Source organism: Camelus bactrianus, chromosome 3 (assembly GCF_048773025.1).
Source record: "Camelus bactrianus isolate YW-2024 breed Bactrian camel chromosome 3, ASM4877302v1, whole genome shotgun sequence".
Taxonomy (NCBI): Eukaryota; Metazoa; Chordata; class Mammalia; order Artiodactyla; family Camelidae; genus Camelus; species Camelus bactrianus.
Window position 1 is genome coordinate 109137326 of NC_133541.1, and position 23753 is coordinate 109161078.

Genomic DNA, 23753 nt, shown 5'->3' on the forward strand with positions numbered 1-23753 from the left:
TCCTCCTTTATATCCTGGGGTCTTCAACTGGGCAGCCAGAAAGAAGTCCCTGCTTTCATTCTCTTAACATTGGGATGGGATGGGGAGGGCAGCATTTTAGGATTTTTAAGAGTTCTTTACTACTACAGGGACTTCAGCCTACCCAAGGAGGTTCTCCCTGTCCATTGGGATTTCAGGATACACTGAGAGCAAAGCCTTTCCAGCATGTGCTTTTCCTTAAGTTGCCGCAAGTAGTTGGAGAGCAACCCAGCTCAATCAGAACAAAGCCTGTGTCTGTCACTCCTTTCTTTGGTCCGGATGAGCTCCCGTTCCTGGCTTCCTAGAGCCGCAGGAAACGAGGAGGGTTCTTCATTCAAATTTGTGGAGTTGGTTTCTGAGAGAAGGGACTTAGTGGATGGACAAAAAGCTAAATTACACTTTAAGAACATGTTTCCTGCTTAGAGAAGTGTTGATCTGGTTGGTTCATTAAAGATGCTTTCTGTCAAGGGGTAGAGATCCACTCACCAGTTTCTCAACATACCTGACCAGCCCCTCAGAATGCAAGCTTTCCAGTCAACCTGAAAACCATAGCTCACAGAGAAAACCTGATCTTGCCTGCCTCTGTAGAGTTGGGGTCGAGGGCAGCCTTCTGAATGTGCAGAGGGTGCTTACTGAATAAATCTGATAGCTTCCAGAGTGATATTCATCGTCCCTAGGCTGGGCTTCCAGCCAGACTGGGGAATAGCTGCAAATCTCAGATCTCGACCCCATCCTGAAGCTGATAGAGATTGTACCTGCTGCTTGCCAGCTTCTCCTAAGGAGGCAGTTACTGCAGACAGGATGATAACTCAACTCCCTTCAGTTTCTGGGTGCTGCAATTAACTAAGGCATCTAATTTTCACAAGGCTTATCAGTGATGGTACCAGCTTAGATGGGGTACCAATCTACTCTGCAATCTAATATCATGGAGCCTCACAAAAACACCATCTCATCTCTTTTTAATGATGCTCATAAAAATGCGTATTTTCAAAGAAAGGAACCATCTCCCATCATACTCATTTTCTCCCCAGTATGAGAAAAATAGCCTATGAAAAATACTAGTGAACTTCTCAGAGAGATATATTTCTTATTTATTGACAGCTTAGAAGAAGAAATAATTTGGATCAAATGACCTTTTGTCTTTCTAGACTTGAACTGAAAATAGAGAAGTTCAAGGTATCCCTCTCCCCCTCTCTTCCCCCATCTTCCTCCCGACTCTGCCACCCCTACCCCCCACCATTTTTCTTTCTATTTGTACCTGGCCATTTGTCACTCCCTATAGCCTTAGTCAAGAATGGACTCTTGAATATTTGAAAGGACCAGAGTATGTAGAGCTAAGCCATTTATTGGCTGCCCTTGAAACAAATGAGTTGTAAACTCATAGGTGAGAATCGGCATTATTATCTGCTTTATTGATATCTCCTAAATTTGGCTCCTGGGAAGAGCTGCAGTTTTGGAGGTGTGTGAAATCACCCATGCCTCTATGCCAGTACCCAGTTCTCCTTCCATGCATAAATACTGGTCTCTACATGTAAAGGGTTTGAATACCAGTAAACCACCCATTACTCCTAAATCAGTTTTCCCCTCTACTGTAGCACTTGGCACGTATAGTCTGAAGGCATGCTTATCCTCTGTGCAAAAGCTGCAGAGGAAACTCAGAAAGTACTGTCCTGTTTGTTAGAGCCACCTAAAAAAATATTTGGCCTAAATTTATAACCTCATTTGATTTTCTCTAAAGATGAAATCCATGTAACTAACTGCTAAACCCTAACTATATTATACTAGTGACACTGCCTTCTCCTTAAAATGCACCATTCCTAGTTCATGATGGGATTTTTTTTGACTTTGTAGTGATTGATGTCCTTTCCCCACCACTGTTCACCTTTGATAAAGTGGAGCAAAAGGAAAAACAAGTCTGCAAATTTTCCAAAGAAGAAAGGGAACAAGAATTTTGTGTGTCCATATATGTGTGCACGTGTATGTGCCTGGCCACCTGGAGGGTTCAGAAATCACAGTGACATTGACCTTCCTGTTGTGTGAACCTCCTGGAGAGCACACAGCACAGTCAGAGCTAGGACAGAGTTAGAAGTTGCCTGCACTGCTCTCCCTGTTGTGTGCTTAGACAAACTAAAGCTTAGCAATTTGCCCAGGGTCACCCAGCATATCTGTGCCAGTGCTGAAATCCACATTCTCCTTTTCACTGCGATCGTGCCTCCACTTGTATTTATTTCCCATGGGGGCTACCAGGTTCACAGTAATCTGAGGGACGTTTTCAGTGACATCCCTGCTCTGTGTCTCAAAGACGTGTTTCTATTGTCTACTGGATGCGATCAACCAGACCCGCCACTCCCTGGGGGGCTCTCACGTTGGGTATTGTGGCAGAAGTTCAAGGACCCAGCAGAGGCTGGGCAAATGGCCCAGTGACTTCTCTGTCTCGGAGAGATTCCAGACACCTCATATGAGGAGCCAGTGTGGTTTTGCTGTCTGACTGGGGGCGGAACATCTTCAGTCCCTGAGAGAGGCCTATCATCTTCGCTGCCTGATTCCCCTAGACTTCAGACATTCTGAATTTAGTCTAGTAATGAGTCATGTAGAGAGAAGGGCTTCTCTATTTTTTATTAAAAAATGACTTTCTCCTTAAATGAAGTGAATAGAGTGCAAGTGAAAGAGGCCGATAGCCTCTTCAAAGACTCACGCATCACGTGAGAATAGAGGATCCCCCCACCCCTTAAATAAAGTGAATGCAGTGTTCATGAAAGGTGCTAACAGCAGTTCAAATACTGATGTCCTAGTCTTGAACCGGTCATGTTTGTTCAAGTCCCTCTATTTAAGTTTTCCTACTGTGGACACTTAGCGGTGGGGAAAAAGATGGTCCTCAATCAGAGACTCCCACTCACTTGGCTCCCCATCCCTCAATGCCTCTTAGGAAAAAGGATTCCAGGTTCCATTCCCCCATCCTCCAAGGCTGGAATGCAGTTCAGCTTTCTGGTCTACGCAGGCCAAAAGAAGGGAAGGCAATGATTCATTGACCTTGGAATTTGGATATAAACAGCTTTATCATCGAAGCAGCAAAGCCAAACAGCGTGTTGGCTGCACAGCGCACTTCCTGTACCTAAGTCGCTAGATCCTTGTCTTGGCCTGCTCCTAGGGTTGTGCTGTTGGGGGTGGGAGAGGTTCCCCCGGGGAAGGTGCTTTAGGGAGGAGTTAGGTTCCCAGTGTCTCATCGCTGTCCTCCCCTAAGTTGAGGATACACTAGAGACACAAGTGAAACCCCAGCCTCTGTGCAAACTGGCTGTCAGCTGTGTCTCATCATCTCCCTGCCACTCTGATCCAAAGCCAAGATGCTCAAGTGCAAAGAAAGAAGTGTAGCCCCCGCATTCCGGCCACGGGCACAGTGGGCAGGACGCCACAAACAGCAGTGCCATCGTTTCAGGTGTGGCGGTGCTGACAGAGCGGGCGGGGTGGCTGGACACAGCGCCCCTCACTCCACGGCCCACCTTGCAGACCTGCCACCTGTGAGCACCTATGCCCGTGAGCTGGCTCCCCCGCCCCTCACAGCCCATGTCTTAGTCCCCCTCCTTCCCCCCGCCCGTCCACCCCCCCACCCCCACCCCCCCGTCCCCTAGCTATCCTGGGATGCTTCTGGCACTTCAGAGTGAGAAGGAAAGAGAAATATTTGTCTTAACTTTTCTAAATGTTAAAGCCAAACAAAGCACCAAAAAGGAAAACAAACAAAAAAACAGACTTATAAAAATATAATCGGGTCATCTCCCCCAGCTTCCCCCCTTACTTGTGTTGTATGAAATGTCAGAATTCAGCGAACAACTTTATAAACATTACCGTCTCTTTCCACCCGTATGCGCGTACCTAAGCGGCCGCAGCCCCAGTACTACCCTTTCAACCGCAGCATCATATATCTGTTTCATCCTACGGACCCCTCCTTCCAACACACACCTGCTTACGATTCCAGAGGGACTCTCCAAAAAAATAGACATCTGAAAAAAGTGCATCCATTTATATACTCAGTCTATCTGCATATTATTTCTTAAGATTATTAGTTTTTTTTAACCATAAAAAAGATTGCATATTGGCAATATAACGGGACAGCCGCAGTGGCCATTTCCGGGTGGTGGTGGAGCACAGAAGCGTGAGGGCCCAGAGAGGGGCAGCGCCCAGAGAGGTCCTTAGGCTGGAGACATGAGGATTGAGGTGGGGTTCTCTTGATTCTCAATCTTTGGGCCTCTGAAATGCCCCATCTCTTCAGTCACTCCCTTCTCTTCTCTCCACCTTCCCCCATTTCCACTACCCCTGCCCGGGCCGCACAACCCTCTTGAAGCAGAGGCAAAATGGCTTTTTGGCATGTGTCCACCTGGGCCGGTTCCGAGAGACGCATGGCCTTTGGAAGTGGGTGATGTGGGACACACACCAGAGCAAGCTGATTTGTGACTTTCCACTCTGGGAAAAATTGTCCATCACCTCGTTGACTTCAAAAATTTAAGCAGTTACTAGGCTGATAGGCTAAGAAACAAATCTGTTGTTCTTGTGGTTTTGCATTAATATTAAACATGAATATATATCATATATTACACTGCTTTCCCTCTGCTCTGGGGCAGACTGCACTCTCCTTCCCAACAGGAAAACTGCACAGCCCGCGGACTTGAATTTTTGAAAGCTGTTTTCTCCCACCCCACCACCCCCACCCCAAACCCTCCCCTTCCTCCCGGCCCCTCGGTTCTTATATTAGAAAAGCCCCGCCCTCCCCCCCAACCCCAGCCACCCGAGGTTAAATAGATAGTGCCATGTTCTGAGTCATGCATCACTGCATTTGGGATTGCACAGGCTGCAGAGAGGGAGAGGGTTGTGCGCGCCCCTCCCTCGTGTCCCCTCCTCTCCCTTCTGCCCTCAGGTTCCTGTGCTATTCCCGCTCCGCCCTCTCCCAGCCTCCCCCCCGTCCCGGACCGTCACTGGTTGTGGACGTCCTCCCTGCGGACGATCTTGTAGATGATCCAGTAGAACATGTTGAAGATGAGGAAGGCCATGGGGAAGCCGATGCGGGAGATTTTGTCGATCTTCTTGGCCCTCTGGATGAAGAGTTTTCGCATCTCCTCTGGGGACTTGGACGGTGCAGGAGGCGGGTTGGTGGTGTTGTTGTTGTTGGCGCCCTTGACTGAGATGCCATCCTTGGCCTGAAGGCAGGCTGGGCCCATCCCGTAGGCAGAGAAGTTGAAGCGGCCCTCCCCGGCCTCATCCTCCTGGAATAGATTCAACATGGGGCTCTACTTAAAATAAGACAGGGGCTGGGCACCCTCCCTGCAAGGCACTCCCCTGGGGGCCAGGCCGTGCCGTCTGGCTCTCTCAGCCTCCCAGAGGGCACCTCTCCAGGTTCCCCAAGGCTTTCTGGCTGGCAGGGGAGTTATGCCTTATAGAGGGGCGCCGCTTGGTGCTGAAACAGATGCAAACCAGGGGATGGGAGCAGGGCGTGGAGTCTGGAGCCCTGGGTTCAGGTCTCCCCTCCGTCACTTGCTGGCTGTATGACACTACACAAGTCACTTCCTCAGAAGACTTCCTTCTGTGAGTCTCAGGACTTTTAATTTCATTTTCTCCTTTATGTGGGAAAAAGACCCACTCCACCTCTTTAATATATTTCTTGGCCATCAGAGGTTATAGATGAGCAGACACTCCAAATGCTGTTTCGTTAGACATCCAGGGGACAATTTGGAGAGATCCCCTGCTTTGCCTCTGTTGCCTCCTTGTCCTCTTCCCCCACCCTGCCCCCCAATTAATGTCTTCTGCGCATGGGCTGGGGTGAGGGGGCGCACGGTCCAGGGAGAAGCAAGTGCTGTGGACCTCACCTCCGTTCACAAGCCAGGGAAGCCACAGCTTCTTCCTGCCTCCGTGTTCCCGACTCCCTGGCAGTTGTGACCTCAGACACACCTCTGGATTTTTATCAGGTTATCATTCAAGCCCTACATCATTTGGCTCCAGCTTACCTTTACAGACTGACCCCACCCCACCTTGTGCTTGGCACACCTGCCCGTTTTGCTGCACGTTCTCAGTCCTCCCGTGTGCATTCCCACCTCCCTGCCTTACGCTCACTACCCCAGTGCCTGCGGCCCTTTGCTGCTCAGGCTGACCTCGCCCTGGTCTGGAGCAGAGAGACACTCTCGTCTGCTCTCATCATATCCAGCTTTGTTGTCTTCCTTGTGAGCTCTGAGTGGTGCTCTGTCTCAGCTGAGCTGGAGAGTCAGCGCATGGCTCTGGGGGAGACTTCAGCAGCTCGTGCTGCCCTCCCAGATAGTGAGGGCTTTTAGGGTCGCCCCCCAGTCTTTTGCTCATTCCTGGGTGGGGCAGCAAACAGCCTTGGAGCCCCAGTGCCTCTCAGCTCTAGTCCTGCTACCCCAGCTCGGCCGCCATCTGGGCTCGCTGTGACAACTTTCAGCCTCGTTTTCCTCTTGCCTCCTGCCTGCTCCCCAACCCCAAACCCATCTGGGTTGTTATGACACACATCTTATTGGTCATCTTTGGCTGAGAACTGTTAAAATAGGCTGCCATGGACTTGAGGATGATCGAAATCCTTCGATGGCCTGAACATTCCCATCTGCGCATCCTCTGTCTGGCATTCTGTTCTCCAGCCGCCCTGTAGTGTCTCCACCTGTTGGAAAGCACCACACTCCTCTTTCCCCCTGGTCCCCTACTCAGGCCTTTCTCTCTGCCCAGGGCACCCTCCTAGCCCCACCCCTGCTTCTACCGCCTTCCCTTTCACTGAACTAATTCCTGCTCAGAGGCTCCCCTGAGCCCAAGGATGGGCTAGGTAGCTCTGCTGTGCGCTCCCTCTTTTTAATTTTTTTTTATTTTAAAGCTGTTATCACAGTGTATTCCTTAATTATTGTCCGTCTCTCCCATTTGACTGTAAGATCCATGCAGGCGGAGGCAAATTCTGTCATGTTCGTGGCACCCTTGACGCTGGACACATGAACGTATTTCCTGGAGAGAAGCTCAAAAGTCGGCAAACATTTGTTGACTAAATGTTTCCTTGTATATCCTCCCCAGTCCCAGCTTGCCCCACATCCCCCCTTTTTTAGTGGGGTTGCATTCCCAGCACCAGGAGGATTTGAGACATACGATGAATGCTTAAGAAATCTTTGGCAAATGTTGATCTGCAGGCTCCTGTGCCTGGCAGATCGGGGCTTGATAAACATTTGCCTACGAAGAGGGCAGAAGTAGAGGGTTTGTGCCAGGGCCAAGGAGAGGAGCTGGGAGAAGCTGGCCGAAGGCCTGGACCCTGAGCCCAGGAGGCTGGGTCCTACTCTTGCTCATCAGCATGTCTGCCCTTGCTTGCAGAGTGGAGTGCTTGAAAACGTTTTTTTCACTGGCCTCTAGTTATGCAGCAAGAGACACCAAATTAACTTTCTACATAGCTTTGGGAGAATTATTCTCTGCCTTCCTGATCTGTTAAACATAAGAGGGGACGGGATGGAGGCCCCATCCAGTTAGATGGCTAGCAATGACCTGCTAGGAGAGAGAAGTTTCCTAGAAATGACTGGACAAAAGCTTGCTATTCCTATTCCAGCCAGCAGGTGGCAGAAAACGAATGCCCAACTGTCTCTGGAGCTGCGCAGGTAAGGAGAAGGGGAAACCTGAGAGCTACTCTAGAACCCAGGGGTTGGTAGTGTGCCTGCCCAGTCGGGCTCACAGAGGTCTCCTAATAATCTGACTAATGAGGCTGGCTGGGGAATTCGAGGACCAGTTGCTTTCTGCCCAGCAAATGAGGTAACATGGGAGGATGGTGGGAGTTGAGGAGCCTGGCCAAGATTACGGGCTCTGAGAAACTCAGGCACATAGCTAGTTCCTCTTCACTCACCATCTGGGGCTTAAAACCCCCTCTGCAAACTTCCTGCTCAAAGGAGGTTTCTACAGCCCAAGCCTGTGCACTGCCAGTGTGCAAGCCGCATAAGGAGGGCCCTACTCCAAGGAAGCTCTTTGGGGTGAGTCCAATTCTGTGTCCTTGCAGTTTCTGACATTTGGGTCAAGTTCAGAGTCCTTGGGTACAAGGTCACATTAATTCGGATGCACACAAGGGGCCAGGCAGGGAAAATGTGAGTGATGAAGTGAAAAAATGTCCAATCAGAAGGGACTGTGGAATGCATTCTCTACCCAAAGACATTGGCAGCGCTCCTGTACCCTGTGGGATGTGAATCCAGCGGGGCCAGAGGCTGTGTTTTGAGTGAAGCTAGAAGTGTGACTTTTAAACGCTGGCACTTGATTCTAGGTTTTTAAGATGCTGCTAGTGAAATTAAAGATATTTGTGTGGTAAGTTTGACCTTCTAGCTACTGGTTTCTGGTCTCCACCTTGGGATAAATCTTAGCTCCTATTTAAGATCTAATAAATGCAGGAATATTTTTATCTGCTTCAGGATGGAAACGCTGATGAACAGATAAGCAACTGATGATGTATGGTCAGTGTTTTGAGAACCGCCATGGGTCTTGGAGCATCTCCCTGCCTTTGCCATCAGTGCCTCCACAATCCTGGTGACTTGCTCCTCCCCACTGTCCTCGTCTGCGCAGGAGGAGTGGGTGGGATGCTCTCTGAGAGCTCTTCCAGCACTAACATGCTGTCAGAGAGCAAGGAGGGAACTGCACGGAAGAATCTGATTACACCTGCACAGTGGCCCTGTTCGCACTTGACCTGGCCAGGGAGAAAGCTTTTGTTTTCCCCTAGAGTGGAAACATGGTAGGCGTTTGGCAAAGGCAGCCTTTGGAGGAACTGTAGGCCCACCACATCACACATCTGCAGGGAGCTGCGTTCACATTTTACGCTATGCAAATAGCGCCCCCTGGAGTTGTGCAGGGCTCCGTCTAGCTGGGGAGACAGCTGTTTTCAGTCAATCTAAAGCAGGTAGGGCCTTGGTGTATGGCAGGTATGTGGTATGGCCTGACGGATCACAGGGTGTGAGTTCTTGGTTGCCCTAATCCATTGCTGAAAAAACTTCCAAGCAGCCTCTTTGATTGGAAGGTCTCCTAACTTTCTTCATTAGTTTTTTTTTTTAATCCCTTTGTCCACTTGCTCAACGAATACCTATTGCACGTTCACTATGCATCAAGCCTTATGTTAAGCACCAGCGATACGGCACTGAGCAAGAGTAGACATGGTCCTGCCCTTACGGAGCTTATGACTCAGTGAAAGATGAACATTAAACAATCACATAATTATATGTATAATTACAAATCAAGATACACATTTGGAAGGAAAGAAATTGAGTTCAATTAGAATATGGTCTTTGCCAGCATAAACAGTGTCTTTGTGCAAATCAGAAGAAAGGCATCGCCCTCTCTAGGGGCATGAATTGGGATCCCTTCCTCTGGCTGATACAGTCCATGCCAGGGCAGGACTTAGACAAGTCCTCCTTGGCTGGGGGCCCTGGTAGGATACACCCTGCTCGACTGTACTTAACAGCCTTGCCTAAGCACTTCAGTACAGGACCTACACCTGGACCAGGGTGTCAGGGGAAGATGCCTCCGTTGAGAACTGGAAAACGAGTGGGTTCACACCAAGCAAAGTGCACAGGAAGAGCAATTCAGGAGTTGAGAACAAGATACCTGAAGTCCTGTGTGTATGTTTGAGGAACTATGAGAAAAGCCAGTGTAGATGGTGCTCAGAGAGCAAAGGAGAAAAAAGAAATGAAAATGAGGCTGGAGAGACAAGCAGGTTCTCGGACCCCGAGGAGGAAGTTCTCCTGGGGAAGTGCTCGCGGACTAGGGTGTGGAGCCGGTTTGCTCCCACAGGCCACATGCTCCCCAGTGCCATTTGCTGGTTGACACACAACCACTGAGTTAACAAAGGTGGGTGACTTTCCAGAGGTGGCCTGCCAAAGTACTTCTTCCTTCAGTCCCCCATAAGGTGAGAGAACCCACTCCGGGGGAGACTCTTGCTGGCTGCCCTTTTCTTGAAGGAAAGAAACAAAGGCCTGGAAATTGGACACTGTACTGTGAGATCTCATCTCTTGTGGTGCGATTCCCTTTGGAACCAAGCCCATTGAACTAATGCAGCCTCCCCTTGCGGGAAATGCCCATAAAGGTCCCTTGGCCTGCCATGCTTTGTGTTTGTAGCTAGTTATTATTCTGGCTACATCAGTGTCGGCTCTGTCAGTTCTGTCCTCAGCTGGAACCCAATTGTTTCTTCAGTGTTACTGTGGTTGGAAGAGTGACCGCCTCTAGACTCGGTCGGGGCATTATCTATGGGAGGGGAAGCTAGGACTTCCAGGACTTTAACCCCTATTTTGTGCCCGCTTTACCCCCTGAGAAGGATGGTCCAGGGAGACAAGTATCACAAGATAAGGCTTCCTGGAACACTGCTGTTTACCACCAGCTGTCCCTCCTTGGGCAGTGACCCAAAGGCCTACCTTGTGATGTCTTCGCTTCCTCCTGAATCGGAGCAGCTCTTTGTGCTGCCGAGACACAAAGTTGACGGCGGCATACTCGAGCAGGGCTGAGAACACGAAGAGCAGGCACACAGCCATCCAAATGTCGATGGCTTTCACGTAGGACACCTGGAGAGGGGGTGGGGGACACAGGGGAGTAAGGGGCAAGGAGAGTGAAATACTGAGTACAGCGGGATGTTTTCTGCTCCTCAGGAACTGCCCCCATCACCCACTGCTGCCCCCTGTCAGCTGGGATACTAGGCTGGAGGGTGCGGAGGGGAGCAGAGAGAAATGCATCAAGAAGACTGGACAGAATATTGGTGAGAAAAGAATACGGGGCCTAGAAGAGCATCAAAGAGAGGAGGAGGGTGTTTGTGGCATCATTATTTGGTGGAACAGAATGTTGTGTTTAGTCTAGGGGTGATATGAACAGAAGGTTGTAGCCAGTGTTAAAAGTAAACAGAGGATGTCAGTGAGAATGGCAGAGTGAGATCTTCGAAAACTCTCCCCCCATAAAAGCAACAAGGACACTATCAAAAATGGTCAGAACCAGCTTTTTTCAGAACTCTGTTAATTAATCAAAGTCTAACAGCAATCCTGTGAGCATTTATTTAAGAAAATCAACTGAATCTCAGTACAAACAGCAAGCTTTGTGGCATTAATCCCCCTGTCTTTATTGAGATATAATTCACACACCATACGCGTTTAACATGTACAGCTCAATGGCTTTATACATTTGGAAATATGTGCAACCATCATCACAGTCAATTTTAGGTTTTCATCACCTCAAAAATCAACCTACTACCTTTTTAACTGTCATTCCCCTATTCCCCCCATTCTCTTCCTCCAGTCCTAGGCAACCATGGATCTACTTTCTGTCTCTATAGATTTCCCTGTTCTAGACATTTCATATGAATGGAATCATACCATCTGTGGCCTTTTATGACACTAGTTTCTTTCACTTAGCCTAAGGTTTTCAAGATTTCATCCATACTGTAGCATGTGCCAGTATTTTATTCTTTTTCATGGCCAAATAATAATCCGTTGTATGGATGTAACACATATTGTTGGTCCATTCATCACTTGATGGGCATATGGGTTGTTTCTACCTTTTGGCTATTATGAATAATTCTGCAATGAACATCAGTGTATAAGTTATTGTGTGGACATGTTTTTATTTCCCCTGGTGCTTTGTGGTGTTTCAAGTTGCCCTATTCCCATCCTCTCATCCTCAGCTGCATGCTAGCCTTGAAAACCAACAGCAAGCACAGTGAACACCAGTATCCTGATAGCTATTGATGGGGCAGGACAAAGTAGGATCTTTAAAGCTGCATTCTCAGAGAATTGTTTTTTGACCTGTCTTGTGGTTTCACTGAAAGACCCCACTCACAAGACTGTGTTTATTTGACCTGATTTGGAGCTGGCCTAGTGTGAACAGGCTTTTCCTTATAGGCATTCATTGAAAACAACCATTGGCAATTGTTGAACATTGCATCAGCCTTAGGCAGTTGGTAACAGTTGAGACAAACCGTACGTTGATCAAAAAGCTTAAAAGGAAAAGCTGGGGAATGAGATGTCCATAGGGAGATTTAGGAAACTAGATATATTCCTGGAAATCTATGTGCATTCTCAGATGTGTGTGCCCAGGGAAGACCTGAGAAGGCCCTTAGCACTCAACTCTGGCTAACCTTGATGCACTGAAGAAACTGGAAATAAAGGCTAAGGCAAAGTTGTAAGTTGCTTAGCTGGTTGTTGAAAGTGTAACCTAATGCACACACAGAGCCCCTAGGCAAAGGCTAGGAGATCTATGGGGTCCAGGCATTTAAGGAAATCTCTGTCCAATTTTTCTAACCAATTAGCTAACTGAGTATAAACTTCAGTGGCCCCACAAAATAAAGAATATAGATATTACAGAATTAGTTCCAAAAGTTACTTTAACAAACAAACAAACAAACAACAATAAATCCTGAGGAGGGAGGAGAATCCAATTTTCAGAGATTTTCACATTATATTATGTAAAATGTGAAATTTTCAACAAAAAATGTAGGCTATGCAGAGAAACAAGAAAGTATGGTCAATGCAATGGAATGAATATTTGTCCTCACCAAATTCATATGCTGAAACCCTAATCACAATGTGATAGTATCTGGAGATGGGGCCATGGAAGTAATGAGATCATGAGAGTGGAGCCCTCATGAATGGGATTATGCCTTTCTAAGGAGAGTCCAGAGAGCTAGCTTGCTCTCTTGTTACCATGTGAGGGTACAACAATAAGACAGCAGTTCACAACTGGAAGAGGATCTTCACTATGCTGGCTCCCTGACCTCGGACTTCCAGCCCCTAGAAGTGTGAGAAATAAATTTCTGTTGTTTTTAAGCCACTTAGACTATGGTGCTTTGTTAGAGAAGCCTGGATTGACTAAGTCATGCCCATACGTAAGAAAAAAGGCAGTTAAAAAGAGTTGTGCCTGAGGAAGCTCAGATGTTGGACTTAATACACAAATGCTTTAAATCAGTTATATTTTTAATATGTTCAAAGAAGGAAAAGAAACCTTGTCTAAAGAACTAACTAAAAGTATGACAACAAAGTCCCACCAAATAGAGCATGAGAGAGAAATTTTAAAAAAAAGAATCAAGTAGAAATTCTGGAGTTAAAAAGTAAAAGAACTGAACTGAAAATTTTACTAGAGAGGATTAACATCAATTTGAGTAGACAGAAGAAAGAATCAGTGAACTTGAGGTTATCCTGCCTGAGGAACAGAATGAAGAGAAATAAACAGAGCCTCATAGCTGTAGGGGGGAACCATCAAATGCATTAACATATGTTTAATGGATGTCTCTGAAGACAAGGAGAGACAGAGAAAGGCAGAAAGAATATTTGAAGAAATAATGGCCAAAATTTTCTCAAAGTTGATGAAAACCACTAATGTACATATCTAGGAAGGGCAGTGTACCCCAAGCAAGATAAACTCTAAGGGATCCACACCTAGACACACCATACACAAACTGTCAGAAGTCAAAGAAAAAGAATCGTGAAAGCAGCAACAGAGAAGCAAATCATCATGTACAAGGTATCCTCAGTAAGATTAACAGCTGATTTCTTGTTAGAACTATGGGGTCTAGAAAGCAGTGGGATGAAATTAAGTATGACCTAAATAAATAGGAAGACATCCTGTGTCTATGGGTTAGAAGATTTAATAATATTACGATGGCAATACTCCAAATTCCTACATAGACTCAATGCATTTTTAACCAAAATCCCTTTTTTGGGTTGTTATTTCAGAATTTTACAAGCTGATCTTAAAATTTATATTCATATGGAAATACAAGAGACCCAGAATAGCCAAAACAATCTTTAAAAGGAACAAAATTGGAAGACTCATACTTCCCAATTTCAAAACTTACTACAAAAGCTATGGTAATCAAACGTGTGACACTGGCATAAAGACCAATATATGGATAAACGGAATAGAATTGAGAATCCAAAAATAAGCCCATACATCTATAGTCAATTGATTTTTGAGAAGGTTGTAACTTCAATGGAGGGAAAGAATAGCCTTCTCAACAAATGGTCCTGGGATTAACTGGATATCCACATGCAGAAGAATGACATCCCTCCCTCATACCATATATGAAAATAAAATGAAATGAAACCCTAAATTTAGAGCTAAACTATAAAACCCTTACAAAAATATGCATGTAAATCTTCATGGTTTTGATTAGGCATTAATTTGTTAAATATGATACCAAAAGCACATGCAACAACAGAAAATACAAATTAGATTTCATCAAAATTATAAACTTTTTGGTATAAAGGACATTATCAATCAAGTGAAAAGACAACCTGTAGGAGAGAAAACATTTGCTAACTGCGTGTCTGATAAGGCTTTAAAATGCACAATGCACAAAGAACTATTATGCAACAATAAAAAGCGAAATATGCCAATTAAAAAGTGTGCAAAATATTTGAATAGATTCTCCAAAAAAGATATAGGAACGGCCAATAAGCACATGAAAACATGCTCAACATTATCAGTCATTAGGAAAATGCAAATCAAAACTATGGTGAGATACCACTTCACAGCTATTAAGATGTCTATAATAAAAAAAAAGACAGAGAATAACAAGCATTAATGAGGATGTGGAGAAACTGGAACCCTGGCAGGATTATAAAATGGTGTAGTCACTTTGGAAAATCGTTTGGCAGTTCCTCAAAAAGTTAAGCATATAATTACACATGACCCAACAATTCCACTCTTACGCATATAGTTGTGAGAGTTGAAAACATATGTCCACACAAAACTTGTACAGATGTTCATAGCAGCATTATTAAAATAGCCAAAAAGTGAAAATAACCTAAATGTCCATCAACTGATGAAGAGCTAAACAAAACGTGATGTATCTGCACAATGGAATGTTTTTCAGCCATAAAAAGAAGGGAAGAACTGATACATTCTACAGCATGGATGTACTTTGAAAACATGATCCTAAATGAAAGAAGCCGGTCATAAAAGTGCACATATTACATGATTCCACTTATGTGAAATATCTAGAATAGGCAAATCCAAAGAGATAGAAAGTAGGTTTCTGGTTGCTGAAGGCTGCTGGAGGGGGGAACAAGGAGTGACTATTAATGAATATGGGGGTTTCTTTTTGGGGTGATGAAAATGATCTGGAATTAGATAGTGGTGAAGGTATACAACTTTGTGAATAGATTAAATGTTCCTGAATTTATGCAAAAAAATAAAGTGAAGGGGGAAGAATATCAGGTTGAATGTTTATAGCAAACAGAGCCCAACATCAAGTCCAGGATTAACAGTGAGTGGAGCAGAATGTTGAGTCTAGTGTAGATTATAAGTGAAGGAGCATGTGGCATCTACTATTAATAGAGAGTGGGGCGGCATATTGAGCCTAACACAAGGAAAAGGAAGCAGAGCATTATGCCTGATGTTATGAATGAACAGAGCAGAATGTGTTGTCAGTTGGCAACAGTAAACAGAGAATTTGGTTTTGAGCATTTATAGTAAATGTAGCAGAATGCAAAGTCTAGCATTCATAGCACAAAGGGCAGATTGTTGAGTTTTCTTGGGAGAGTGAATAGAGAAGAGAGTGGTGTCTGGTATAGATGGCAAATGAAGTGGAGTGTCATGTCTTGCATTGAAGGTTAATGGAATATTTAGTATCATGAAAAACAAAAAACAGTGGGGAGACTGTTCTAGATTAAAAGAACAACTGTATGCAATATGAATCTTTATAGAATCCTTGACTGGATCCCTCACCATGTCCATTGAAGGCTTTTTTTTTTGACAATTGGAAAAATGTACAGGTTCTATATTAGATGAAATTATGGATTTTTCTAATTCAATAGTAATTATTATTCAATTAGTGTTAATTTTTAGATGTGATAATATCATTGTGATCCTTATTCCTTATTTAGGGGTGACTTTTCATGATGTCTGCAACCTTCACATGATTCAGCAAAAACTGCGTCTATCTACCTACTTGTCTACCTACCTACCTATAACTAGAGAGAGACAGTAAATATGACAAAATGATAACAACTGGAATCCAAGTGAAGGCTCTTAGGGTGTTCATTGTATATTCTTTCAACTTTTCTGTATCAAAACAGAATGTTAAGTGTGGCATTCATTGGAAACGGTGCAGAATATTGCATTTCACATAAGGCTGAAGGGAGCCAAGTGTGGCATCTGGCATTAACAGTAGAGCAGAATGTGGTGTCTGGTGTTGAGTGAGTCATGCAGAATGTGGCTCCAACGACAGTAGTGAATGTAGTGGAGTGCAGTGCCTAGCATTAAAAGAGTAAAGCAGAACAAGGCATCGAGCATTCATAGTACAACAAAGCAGAATGTTGTAGCTCAAGTATGGGTGAATGGAGGAGTACGTGGTGGCATTAATAGAAAATGAAGCAGAGCATTCTGTCAAGTGTTAAAAGTGAATGAAGCAGAATGTGAGGTCTAGTGTTAACAATGAAAGGAACAGAATGTTGCATTTATCATCAGGGTGATTGGAAGAGAATTAGTGTCTGGTGTGGATGTGGTGGAAGCTACGTCGTGTTAGAAGAATGGAATAGAATGTTGGGTCTAGCATGGAGGGAATGGGGCAGAATGTGTATCCGGCATTAATAGTGCATGGAGTAAAACGTTGTATCTAGGGTTAATGAATGGAGCAGAAGATGGTTCAGCAGTTAATAGTGAATGTAACAGAATGTGGTGTTTAACATTAGAAATGTAAGAAATCAGATCAAGGTATGTGCAGAAAAGGGTCAACATAGCAGGCATGAGGCTGCTGTCTTATGATGGACCCACTTACAATGTTGGCCCTTGGTTGATACATGGAGTTTGGATTTGGGGAGTGTTCCCACTTGCCCTAACTGACAAGAGTGCCTCACTGTGCCTTGACTGCTTATATAAACAATGTGATTTGTGCTGAACATCTGCTTTCCTCTTTGGAGTTTGGAATTTGGGGATGTGCTAGGCAGAGGGTACTTATGTGACCAGCACCCAATAAAATCCCTAAATGAATCTCAAAACAATTTCTCTCTGTCTCTCTGGGCAGAAACATTTCATACATATGGCTGTCTTTTTGGGGTAAGAGTGAACTCTGTACTTATGGGATGGAAAGAGTAAGGAAGTTTGCATGTGAATCCCTTTAGACTCTGCCTGTGTCTTCTCCCTGTGTCATCTAGCTGTGTATCCTTAATATATCATGGTAAGAAATCTTAGCTGTCAGTACAACTATATGCTGAGTCTGTGAGTCCTATCAAATCTTCGAACATGGAGTGGTCTTGGAGACCCCAGATACAAAGTATCTGCCATTAATGGTGAACGTGGAATGCTGTACTCAGCACTAACGTGAAGTGAATGGACGAGGAGATGGGTTTGAGTCTTAATAGTAGATGAACTCTAAAACTCCTAGAGGAAAACACAGGCAGAACACTCTTTGACATAAATCACAGCAATATTTTTTTGGATCCATCTCCTAGAGTAACAGAAATAAAAGCAAAACTAAACAAATGGGACCTAATTAAACTTAAAAGCTTTTGCGCAGCAAAGGAAACCATAAACAAAATGAAAAGACAACCTACAGAATGGGAGAAAATATTTGCAAACCATGCGACCATCCCCAAAGGGATTAATTTCCAAAATATACAAACAGCTCCTACAGCTTAAAATCAAAAAACCCAAATAACCCAATCAAAAAATGAGCAGAAGACCTAAATAGATATTTCTCCAAAGAAGATATACTGATGGCCAACAGGCACATGAAAAGATGCTCAATATCGCTAATTATTAGAGAAATACAAATCAAAACTATAATGAGGTATCACCTCACACCAGTTAGAATGGCCATCATTAAAAGTCTACAAATAATAAATGCTAGAGAGGATGTGGAGAAAAATGAACCCTCCAACACTGTTGGTGGAAATGTAAGTTGGTGTAGCCACTATGGAGAACAGTATGGAGGTTCCTTGAAAAACTAAAAATAGAGTTACTATATGATCCAGCAATCCCATTGCTGGGCATGTATCTGCAGAAAACTCTAATTAGAAAAGGTACACGCACTCCAATATTTACAGCAGAACTATTTACAATAGCCAAGACGTGGAAGCAACCTAAATGTCCATCAATAGATAACTGGATAAAGAAGTTGTGGTATAGTTATACAATGAAATACTACTCAGTCATGAAAAAGAATGAAATAATGCCATTTGCAACAACATGGATGGACCTAGAGATTATCATAATAAGTGAAGTAAGTCAGACAGAGAAAGACAAACATTGTATGATATCACTTACATGTGGAATAAAAAAAATGATACAAATGAACTTATTTACAAACCAGAAATAGACTCATAGACATGAGAAAAAAAAACTTATGGTTACCAGAGTGGGGAGAAGGTGGGGAGGGATAAATTGGGAGTTTGGGATTAACATATACATGCTGCTTTATGTGGAATGGATGGACAGCGGGGACCTACTGTATAGCGTCGGGAACTGTATTCAATATCTTATAATAACCTATAATGGAAAAGAATCTGCAAAAGAATATATATATATATATGTATAGCTGAATTGCTTTACTGTACACAAGAAACTAATACATTACACATCAGCTATATTTCAATTAAAAAATAGTAGATGAAGCAGAATGTGTGTCTGATATTGACAGAGAATGGAGCAAAACGTAGTGCCTAGCAACTGTATGGAGCGTAATGTTAAGCCTGGAGGAGAGTTTTGATGGATCAGAATGCTGGATCCTGCAAAGTGTAGTAGATTTAGGAATAGTTACTAACTCCCTGTGCTCCCCTGATCTCAGGCAGGGAAGGGAGATGAGTGTCTTCCTTATCCGTCCAGGTGCTCCGTGCTCTTGGGCAGTAGGACTTACCTTGGGCAGGGATGCTCGGGAGCCTGAGCTCTGGGTGGTCATGGTGAGCACGGTGGTGATGCCCAGGCCCACACGGGCTGGGGCTGCATCCATGTTGATCCAGAAGGAAATCCACGAGAGGATGACGATGAGCAGGCTGGGAATGTACATCTGGATCAGGTAGTAGCCCATCTGTCGCTCCAGGTGGAACCGGGCCTCGATGCAGGTGAATTTACCTGCAAGAAAGTACAATGCAACGGCGAGTAGCCTAATGGATAGGAACAAGGCTTTGGGGTCAGAACAACCTCGGCTGGAGTCCTGGTTCAGCCTCACACGAGCTGTGTCCTTAGGCAAGTGTTTGAGTCTCCCTGTGCCTCGGTCTCCTCATCTATGGTAATTCGGAATAGTGATGATGATAGTGATAAAATAATAACACCACCAACCTCATTTGGTTACTCATGGTCACCGCGATGGTAAAAGATGATGCCTGTAAAGGACTTGGCACATCCTCACAGATCACCCGCCCTCAGAATGTCCCTTGCCATCATCCTCATCATCACTGTTTTCTTGCTTAGAGTGGGGATGAGTGGATCATTCTCTATCCTGCCAGGTATCTTCCCAAAATGTAACTTGTTCCTGCTCCTGCCTCTTGTAAAACCTTTCTTTCCTTCCGTCTCTCCCCACGCAAGAAGGTCCCCATTTCCTACAGGGAAAAGTTCCAAGTCTCTGGTCTGCCCTTCACACCTGAGCTCTCACCTGCTTCCATCCCATTTCCCTTCTTTCTTCACCCGACTCAGAACCCCTTACACTCCCTCCCTTGTCTGGAGCATTCTCTGCACTTTCACACTTCTGAGCTTTGAACCTGCCAGTGCCTCTGCCTGGAATGCCCTTCTTCCTCCCCGAAACCAGCCCCAGAAATCCTCCCTGTCCTCCAGGGAAGTTGAAATGTGAAGTTTCCCCCAGGCAGAATGCCTCTTTTTCTCTTGTTTCCCTCCAGCTCTGTCCCTTTAAGGCACAGCACGCTGAGTAGGCAAGTCGCTCTCTCTCTTTCTCTCCATCCTCTGCACCAGACTCCCAGCAGCTGGTCTCCTTCCATCCATGTGTTCCTGGAACTGAGCCGGCCATCCCATGATGGGGTCTCAGGGCCAGTCCTCTGATGCACAGTTACCACGGGGTTTCCTACAGCCCCCTGAACGGCACCTTCCACATGGGCCTTTTCTCCTTGTATCCACGGGGCAGTACAGAACTCAGCTCCCACTTACATGTGACTAGTGAGGAGCAAATGAGATAATGCCCGAGAAAGCGCTGTGTAAACAGGACAGGGCTGGGGTGTGTGAGAGTCAGTCAGGTGTGACTGTTTGGGCCAAGGGGAGTCACTGTTAGTGAGAGCACGGTTGGCCGTCCACTCCCGTGGGCCCAGCATCCCCCGATGAGGAGAGCCCACTCTGGTCTTGAGCATTCGCGGGTTTTGGTATCCGCGGTGGGTCTTGGAACCAGTTCCCCTCAGATACTGAGAGATGACTGGACTGTTCTGAGTCTCAGCTTGTCCAGGGATGAAGAGAGTACTTTTAGAGGTTCTGAGGTGTCTGTGAGGTCACCAGAAAGGAACAGGTGTCCTAAACAGACTGGTGTCCAGGCTGCCTGCCCTTTTTCTGGGCCATCTACTAGTATCAAAACCCACAGTGGTTTCTCAGCCCCTCTCCTGCACCTCCTCCTCTCCTTGGCGCTGTCACTAGCCCTCTGTACGCCTCCTGTGCACTCAGCTGTGTTCAGACAGCGATCCGCTGCCCGGCCCTCCAGCCGGCGTACTGACTGACTGCCTTTCGTCACAGTGTTCCACAAGCTCCCGCCCAGCCTGAGTCAGGGAAGGCAAAGCCAGTCTTGATCCGGCCGTGGTTCATTCCTGTGTTTAATCTTCCAACAAAGGCTGGGCTGGGAGCGAGAGATGAGGAGCTGAGCTAAATAGTGGGGTCCTCCCTGCCCACCTTGTAGCTCTCAGTCTAAGGGACCCTTGCCAGCTTCGCTGTTTACTAATCCTCATGCCACCTCTCAGCCTGTCCTGAGGTCTGGTGTGAGCATTCTCTGAGCTCTTTCCCTATCAGAAATGCCAAATGCCAGCCCCTCTCTGACGGAGACAGCTAGAGGTCCCCCCACGGTCAGCTCGTCCTCTGCCTTAGAAATGGGGTCCATTCTGAGTCGCGCACACTGCTACCTGGGATGAGGACTCCCTTGTAATGAGGTGTGGCCCAAGCTTAAGTTACTTGCCCCAGGACTCATGGGAGGAAAGCGTGGACGCCACTTTTTGGTTTCAGGGGACATTCTCCTAACCACTGGATAATAAATACCAAGCTCTGTCTACCACGGCTACCTCATAAGATCCACTGAATCAAGGGTTGAATAAATGTTTGCCACGACCTCTGGCCCCGGTTGGGGGGTCGGATCTGAGGGGCACGGCCCCTTGCACCCACCTGTGTTGTAATGCTTGGTGCAGTACCTCAAGTCCTTCTCCTCCTTCAGGATAAACTGGGGCAGAGTTAGTCCATCTGCCACCTGCACAGCACCCTGCTCCTGCCACTCAAAGATGAGGTCGTTCATGGTGTATCCAACTGGAATGGGATCAGAAGGAGCAGCCATCACGTTGGAAGCACTTATTTGAAGCATGTCAGGGTGTTAGGGTTAGAGACAGAGGCATCAGACACTTGATGGGACACATGAAACTCTTGCTTTTTTTCTCCCCACAAAGGAGGTTAAAGCTGGTGAATTGTTTACATCCACCCCTCAGCCTTTCTACCTCTCAGCCCTCCCAGCGTCCTACCTTAGCTTATCCTTTTGATGCTATCCCTGACCCCATGGTCAAATTCAGATGACCTCTGCTATTTTTTTCTTTTAATTGAAGTATAGTTGATGTACGATGTTGTGTTAGTTTCAGGTGCACAGCCAAGTGACTCAGTTATGTGTATATATATATATATATTCTTTTTCAGATTCTTTCCATTATAGGTTAGATAGGCAAGATATTGAATATAGTTCCCTGTGCTGTACAGCAGGTTCTCATTTATCTATTTTATATATAGTAGTGTGTATTTTTTAATCCCAAACTTCTAATTTATCCCTCCCCGCTTTCCCCTTCGGTAACCATAAGTTTGTTTTCTGTGTCTATGAGTCTATTTCTGTTTTATAAATAAGTTCACTTGTATCATTTTTTAGATTCCACATATAAGTGATATATGATATTTGTCTTTTTCTGTCTGACTTAATTCGTTTAGTATGATAATCTCTATGTCCATCTATGTTGTTGCAAATGGCATGACTTCATTCTTTTTTATGGCTAAGTAATATTCCATTCCCTGTATATACCCTGACCTCTGCTATTTTTGCCTGCACACCATCTTTGCAAGCCCCCTCCTGTGCTCACAGCAGATTTTCCTCTGGGGAATGACTCCTGTGGTGTTCTGTCATGGGGGTTGCTATTAGTTGGGGGCTAAGGTGTGATGTGGTGACTCAGCCACGCCAGTCAGATCCTCTGGCCTGGGAGTTTGACTCTTGAGTAAAATGACCAAGTGTTCCAAGCTGGCCGGTACTGATCCCACAGGGGTGGTTCTCTAAAGGGATGGTCTGTTAGTTTCTGCTGCCCAAATGCTCTGCCCTGGTTCTTGCACTTTAGCTTCTCCTTCAAGTCCATGAGGAAGCCCTACGCCATTCACCTTAATTCCAGTGTTTAAATTGGTCAGACTGGTTTCTGTGTTTGCAATCAAAGAAGTGAGCCAGCCCGTCTGTTAAAATCTTGGTTCATCTGTGATCTCGTCCATAAAGCCTTCTCCAGACTCTCTCTCCTTCCCAGTCAGAAGGAAGTGCTCTTTCTGCCTTGAGGCCACAGCATTCTGTACTTTCCTCTTGCTGCCCTGTTAGAGTCATTTGTGTAGCCAGTCGCCTCTCTCCCCTGCTGGAGTGAGCGTCCCCCTGACTTATTCAAGCTATTTCTCCTCCATTCCTGGAGCACATGCTCACAAGAGACATCGACCTGTGCCTCTTTGGAGCGTGCTGCTGGCTCCAAAGCTGGACCTCAGTCAAACAACATAGAGAAAGTTAGATTTCTAACGCATTGTCTAAGAGCAAAGCCCCTCATCTGGTATTTTGGGCTACTTCTGTAATCTCCTGGGGTCCTGCAGTTCGGAGCAGCTGGGCGGGAATTTCTGTTGGTCCCACGGGTAAAGGGGAATCTAGCTCTTTCAGAGGCCTCATGCAAGGCACTCACAGCTTTCCAGTTGCATGATGCATGTCTGGACGTCCATGGGGAAATTCTTCAAGTCCATGGGGCAGGCCAGTGTCAGGGTGATTCTGAGGAGAGAAAGGAGTTCGGTGATGCTGCATCCGCAGACCAGGGGAGCTGTGCCTCCAGTCTAGCTATTACTGGAAATTAGTTATGTAGGAGAGGCTGAAGAGGTCAGGGAACTAGCGTTTATGGGAATCACAGATGTATATTTCCACATTCCAGATATGGAAATGAAGGCCCAGAGAGGGAAAGCAGGTTGCCTAAAGTTACAAAGAGTCAGTGGAACTTCTGGGTTTCCTTGGTGTCTGTCTGGCTTCTAGCCTTTAGCAAGTTGCCTGAAGGCCTGGAGGCCGAGGGCTGCCCCTATCCCTACTCTTGTGTGGGCAAAGCCTGTATCTCCAACCTTGCCAGACTGGCAGGCATCTCCAGGCACACCTGCCGCAGGTGCTGTAAGTGGTTCTTGGCTGTCTCCCTTCCTACATCGAGCCTTCTGGGTGTCCAAACACAGCTGACTCACATCTGTGGGCTCCTGTTGGGGTCACTTGGGAAGTGCTGGGTGCCCCAGGCTTCTGGGCTAGCTGTTTATTTTGGCTTGTTCAACCCCTGCAGAGGCTGTAGCCTCAGAACCAGAGGAAATCAGTCCCCTTAACAGAGTGTGAG

At 45.8% G+C, this 23753-nt stretch overlaps 1 protein-coding gene and 1 long non-coding RNA gene across 3 annotated transcripts in view; one reads left to right on the plus strand and one right to left on the minus strand.

Moving 5' to 3' along the window:
* The window catches only part of LOC141577111 (uncharacterized), a 742740-nt gene that overhangs the window by 6923 nt on the left and 712064 nt on the right, over positions 1-23753 (plus strand). The gene's annotated exons all lie outside the window — the stretch shown is intronic.
* Positions 4823-23753, minus strand: part of GLRA1 (glycine receptor alpha 1) — a 79910-nt gene continuing 60979 nt past the window's right edge. The window contains exons 5-9 of one of the 2 annotated variants that reach the window (XM_010970016.3): positions 23076-23158; positions 21289-21426; positions 18842-19056; positions 10419-10565; positions 4823-5270 (exon numbers count right to left, since the gene is read on the minus strand). In XM_010970016.3, the coding sequence (XP_010968318.1) occupies positions 4980-5270; positions 10419-10565; positions 18842-19056; positions 21289-21426; positions 23076-23158 (874 nt within the window). In that variant the 3' untranslated portion in view covers positions 4823-4979. Of the gene's footprint in view, positions 5295-10418; positions 10566-18841; positions 19057-21288; positions 21427-23075; positions 23159-23753 lie in introns of both variants that reach the window. The other variant, XM_010970015.3, reaches the window with a different exon arrangement.